This window comes from Epinephelus moara, chromosome 22, assembly GCF_006386435.1.
Source record: "Epinephelus moara isolate mb chromosome 22, YSFRI_EMoa_1.0, whole genome shotgun sequence".
Classification (NCBI taxonomy): Eukaryota; Metazoa; Chordata; class Actinopteri; order Perciformes; family Serranidae; genus Epinephelus; species Epinephelus moara.
In genome coordinates, this window is record NC_065527.1 from 20979021 (window position 1) to 20985020 (window position 6000).

The 6000-nt window shown below is 41.6% G+C and overlaps 1 protein-coding gene across 1 annotated transcript; it reads right to left on the bottom strand.

Annotated features, from left to right (window-relative positions):
* Positions 1–2448: 2448 nt before the first annotated feature.
* On the bottom strand, positions 2449–4811 carry LOC126384240 (G-protein coupled receptor 20). The gene is made up of 4 exons (XM_050035202.1): positions 4626–4811; positions 4067–4323; positions 3832–3964; positions 2449–3030 (listed from the first exon to the last, which is right to left on the bottom strand). Exons 1-4 carry the CDS (start codon positions 4809–4811, stop codon positions 2449–2451), a joined length of 1158 nt encoding a protein of 385 aa, XP_049891159.1.
* Between the last annotated feature and the right edge of the window lie 1189 nt (positions 4812–6000).

Here is a 6000-nt window from a genome sequence, read left to right on the forward strand (position 1 = left end):
ACTTATCATATTTTGAATGTTCCACAAAACCACTCCTGACGATCTCATGTCCTCTGAAATATCAGAAAAAAGTTGAACATTTGTTGAAACTCATTTAGTGGTGTTGTTTTTCCTAACTCCCTTTAAAGTCAGTGTTACAGAGATCCAAGTTCTCTGTGTGACACTGACGGCAACCCGCCATTTAGACACTTGTAAAATGATAAACAGAGAGCTTCACTGTGTACTTGAGAGAGTAACTGTTACAAGTGTTTATCCCTCTGAAAAGAGCTTTGCTTCTAACTTATCTAATGTGTTGACTCAAGACACGGTCCCATTATTTCGCTCTCTAACCCTTCTTTCTGTCATTTTGCATTTTAGTGGCGATTCAGATGAATGTTTTTTCTCTGCTTTGGCTTTACACAGCAAAACTAATCAAGTAGTACAGTATAGTGAAAGAATTGGGAGGGCAGCACATAATGGAGTGTTAAAATACAACTTTTGCATTTTTCACCTTTATCGGACAGGTTACAGTGAGGTACAGGCAGGAAACATAGGGACAGAGAGTTACTTGTTTGCTCCACCCTAGTGTTCCCCTCCGCACCCTTGTTATCTCCATTTCCCTCTTGCCCGTGTCCTCCTACTCCAGCTGTGTCTCGTTCTTGTGATTAATTTTCTGTGTCTATATATTTGAGAGTTTCCCTTTGTTCCTGGTCAGTTTGTCTGCCCTCATTCCTTGTGCTCATCCCTGTGTTCTTTGTGTAGTTCCCTGCTCCGTTTCCTGCCTGGTGTATATTGTTCTGTTCAGACTTTTTACCTGAATTCATTGTATTATCGCGGTTGATTTTCAGTTAGTTTTGGTTCCTCTGTCATTTGGACTTTCTGTTGCCTGCCTGTTCTGGATGTTCTTTTTTATTAGCGTCATTAAAGATTGCTTTTTGTTTAATCTCAAACCTGCCTGCTGCTCTGCCTTTGGGTCTGTCCTGAGTCCTGACAGGATGCTGGAGTTTTATGGTTACATGGTGCAGCTTCAAATACAGGGAATATGTCACAGATTATTTTAAGAAACAAGACAAAATTGCACAATGCAATGCAGTACAACAGCTCTGCCATATAGTCTTCTGCTGTGAAGGTGATAATATGGAGATTTTGTTAAAACTTTCTTACAAGTGTTAGAGGAGTAGTGTGCAGGAGTTAGTGCCATCTAGTGGTGAGAACTGCAGATTGCAATCAGCTGAAACTTCTCACATGTGCCAAGCATGAACTCCTGGTTAGGATTCCTTCAGTGTTCATTGTTCATAAGGATTTTACCGGGAGCTGAATTATCTGCAGGTCTCCTTCTCTTTGACTTCAACTGATGAAAACACTAAATAAAGCAGTTACAAATTAGAAGTTGGTGTTTGTTTGATGCTGTTCGTCTTGGTCCAGAGGGGCTGCTAACTATGGTGGTCAGTGTGAAAATGTGAATGGCGCTATCTAGAGCCAGCTTTGGGTTTGTCCACTCTGGGCTACTGTAGAAAAATGAAGGTGCAACATGATGATCTCCATGGACGAGGACTTGCTCCCTATGTAGATATAATCGGCTCATAAGCAAACAAAAACACAACGATTCTTATTTTCAGGTGAAGATAAACCAAAGAAAATATCATATTATATTCCATTTCTATTAATATGTTCCCCTAAATCCTACACACTGGACCTTCAACTCGGCTATATTTATCACTGAGGTCATTGTTCGTGGTGGTGTTGAATTGGACTGCATTATACTGAAATGTGTTGCAAATGTTCTTTCCTCCCCATGTTTGTAAATGGAATCAGCAAAACATTAGAAACACCTCTAAATATAATTTAGTCTTGTAGAATGTCACCGTTAACTACAAACTAAATAATAAACATACCGTTAAATAAACAACTCTCTGATATCAAAGATATCGAGATTATATAGAGATTATATAATGAATTGCTTTTAATTTTACAGGTGTACCTAATAAAGTGACCAAGACACCAAAATATCAACTCTGTACAGTTATAGTACTGCACTTCATGTGAGTTGGCAGACTGAGCTGTAATTCAAGGTCTCCTGTATCAAAAACATTTTTTCTGTTTTCAACATCACAATTAAATGTGGTCTTTCCAACAGTACGAGCTCACTGATTTCACAGCAAAAGCATCCCTCTGTGGTCCAGTATTTGTTCACCAGTCTCAAGACAACATCCAAGCAAGGTCATGGGGGACATAAAAGACAAGGACATGGAGAGATAACGTGATGGATGGACGAACGAAAGGACCCGAAGTGATGTTTATCCTTAGAAGTGATGTGTTTTGTCCATACTAAAGAGAAATTTGCAGCATTTATATTAATTTCTGTTTTTTGACCTCTGTCTTTGATGATGAATTTCATTCTTTTCCACCCTCTGAATCTTTCTCTTTGTGTATCCATCACTCTTGTTGAGTCACTCCCTACAGGTGTCCTTAAATGGAGTGCTCCATGTTGGCCGCAGAGATGGGAGAGGTTGTGAAGGTGAGTGTAGCCACGCTGTGAGCTATTGCCAGCGCCGTACCTGGACATGTATTCACTGAATTCCTCTCCCCCTCTCCCCCACTAGTGTGCCCGGCCTCCCCATCGCCCTCTCTCACTCCCCTCCTCGTCCTCCATACTCTCTTGAAGCTGTCCGTCACAAAGCAGTAAACAACTGGATCCAGGCAGCTGTTCAGGCTGCTCAGAGTAACTGTGATGTGATAGGCAAGTATGTGCCCCGCCTGACTCAGTCCCTCCCCTCTGACTTTGACCCGAAAGTAAACCAGCACCTGCCGGACATGGAATGGCGTAAAGCAGATGGTAAAGACCACCAGGACGGTGGCCAGCAGGCGGACCGCACGTGCCCTCCTCGCCCTGCTCTGCTGGGGCATTGGGCCGTGGCTAGAGGAGAGAAAACAGGCAACACGCAAAGTGAAGCCCACCACTGCTAGGAGGGGGAGCAGGAACTCGAGGATGGTGAGGTAGAAGAGGGCAGGGAGGAGCACACAGGAGGAGCTGAACTCCAACGCAGTGGTCTGTAGAGAACAGGATACACGTTGAGTCTTAAAGTGCTCTTTCAGCTTCAAATAATACTCAATATCTTCACAAGTGTGATACAAAACATTATTTTTTATAGCAGCTTTCAAGTCCTTTAGAGCACAAACAAATGATAAAGTAAATAAAATCCCAAACCCAAATAAGATATAAAACAAGATTAATTACAACAAATACCACCTGTTAAGATAAAGCCATGACATAAAAGTAAGATTTAAAAAAGAACACTGAGTTCGCCTGCCTGAGATCCTCCTATACCCTAGCATGTATACAGTAAATAAGAAGGGACCCAGGATAGACCCCTTGGGTGACCCCACAAGCTGTTCTCAGTTGTTATCAGTTCAACCAGACAGATTTTTGCTTCTTAGATTGTTGAATTTTAAGGCTTTTGAAAAGCCTGAATGGACAAAACAACCCAATAAATGTTGGCATTGAGTGTTTCTACAAAAAATGAATACATTACATTTGGATGTTATTATGAAGATGGTATGTTGAATGTCTCAACAACGCTGTGGTTAATGTGTGGTTAGGTTTAGGCACATAAACCACTTGGTTATGTTAGGAAAGATTATGTTTTGGCTTGAAATACTTGGTTTGAGGGGCATGATCCTGGCAGGAAAAGCAGAGATGCCATGATATCATCATCCCCTCCACCTCCTTATGACTAAGTCGACTCATGTATTATATCACTTTAAAAAAGCTGAAATGGCTGGTATGGAATGTGCAAATGTAACGTCTGTGAACTTATCCATTTGTGTTGTTTGTCGTGCATGTGACTTCACCTGGAACGAGTAGGTGACCACAACTGCAATGAACCAAACTGTGGCACTGACACACCTGGCTGTCCCTGTGGTCCTGCATCGATGGAGAGTACTGGATGCATGGACGACAGCGAGGTACCGATCTATACAGATACTGAAAGAGGAGATGAGTCACAGAAAAAAGAAGAGGTAAAAAGAGTTTTGCTGTGCAGTGTTCATTCATTTCAAATAATGAATGAAGGAATAAGTTACCCACCTGGTGAGAAACAGTATACTACAGTACATGTTGACAAAGTAGCTGAAAGTGTGAACGTAGGAGCAGGCCACGCAGCGCCCTCCACTGTGGTACAGAGCGATGCGAGCGGGCAACGATAGCGCCACCAGCAGGTCAGCTACAGCAAGGTTCATGGTGTAAACCACAGAGGCTGAGGAGTGAGTGGAGGCCCCACAGAAGACATAGAGAGCCAGACTGTTGAGGACCACACCGACCACCAGCATCAGACAGTTACACACCTGCAGTAGGAGGAATGGTGTGCTCTAAATACAGCTATGGATGATTCACGCTGGTTGAAAAGTTCATACAGAGTCAGTCATGGTAACCAGCGTGGCTGTATTTTAAAACAATGTAAAGTCACATTATACTAGTTATTCAGTTCTTATTAACTTCTTCTCTTATTATTTCCTTTCCTCTCTTGCAAGGAGCACCTGTAACATAAATAATTTCCCCTCGGGGATCAATAAAGTATTTCTGATTCTGATTCTGATTCTGATTAATTGAGTTTATTTTTAAGTGGACTAACAGTGTCTCATCTTACCATGAGAGAGACCCACACAGCATAGAAGTCTTGGTAAAGCTTCACATCGAGGTGGGCCAACCTATGCAGGTATGGTGCCCCCCATCGCTGGTCCCAGGCACTGCAGTTAGCTGGATCTGGGGTCAAGAGGGGCAGGAGGGTCTCAGTAGTGGAAGGGGAGCTGATACTGGTGGGAAGGCTCTCCATTGGTTGCAAAGGACAAATAGATGAGGGTCTGAGTGGTGGGAGAAGTGAAGAAAGAAGATATTAGTCTTGTGCATAACATAGAAATATCAAACCTGCTATGGGTAGAACTGGAAACACAAGGCTGCATGGATGGCCTATATATGTTTGTGCCACATTATAAATCTCTGTTAAGTCAAATTTAGTTTTAGTGATAATATCAGTGGCAGTAAGAGCTTTACATTTATTTTCTAAATTAATAGTAAGTAGCAAAGTTTTAGGTATGTCTAAGATTTGAGACATACCTAAGATTTCAGAAATAACCACTGGCTTCCATGTTGCCTTCTACTGTTTTCCGGCCTGTCTGTGACATCAAATGTGACACACCAGAGAAACAAAAAACAGAAAGGCAAACTACTGCAGAGCTGTGTACACGTCTCCAAGGTTGAAAAGAAACTGCTTGACTTTTAAACCAACATGGGTGAGAAGTCCTAAAAAAAACTCTGTAACCACTGAGCTCACACAGTAATAAATATGTTTCTAATAAACTGAGCAAGCTCAAACCACTGATGAAGACTGTGTTATACAGTTGCAAGCTCGGGAAATAATGGGCTGAAATTAAACCATGCATGCACTGTTCATATATGTATAGAGAATCAGTTTTATCCTGAGAGCAAGCTGTTATTGTTTCCACTGAGAAACTATGAAGAAATGATGCTGTAAGCATTTCAGCATCATCGTCTGCATACAGGGCCATTTTATTTTGTGTTTACTGTGTTGAATTCCTTTGAGACTTTTATTAGCTTTTCTCAACTGGCAGTTATACAGGTCATTATAGCATTGAAATGACTTTTGCTTCATGTGTGCCTTTGTGATTTTGAGGAGATAAACTTGACACTTGTCCCAGACTCATTTGTTTGTAGTTTAAAGGCTAAAAGCATGTTAGGATTGTTTCCAGATGTGTGGCGTTGCTGTCTATGTTTAACCATCACTTAGCAGGAATTTCCACTTATGACAGGGACTCCCATCATGTTTGCAGGAGACAGACGTCTTAACCTTATACCCTGGAGTCAGCCGTTGATACTGTGTTATAAATAGACTTAAACAGCTCAAGTCTAAATTGATGCAATGCGCTCCAACTGGCTTAAAACAACTCAACATATTCCAGCGTAGTGAGCAGACACACACATACTAAAAACTAAAAGAAAGAGTA

Bases quoted from the DNA above. Each gene is read 5' to 3' on its own strand.
- LOC126384240 (XM_050035202.1), bottom strand. From the start codon at position 4,811: ATGGAGAGCCTTCCCACCAGTATCAGCTCCCCTTCCACTACTGAGACC. The intron at 4,324-4,625 runs GTAAGATGAGAC...CTCCTACTGCAG, and splicing joins CTGTGTGGGTCTCTCTCATG to GTGTGTAACTGTCTGATGCT. The intron at 3,965-4,066 runs GTGGGTAACTTA...CTCCTCTTTCAG, and splicing joins AGTATACTGTTTCTCACCAG to TATCTGTATAGATCGGTACC.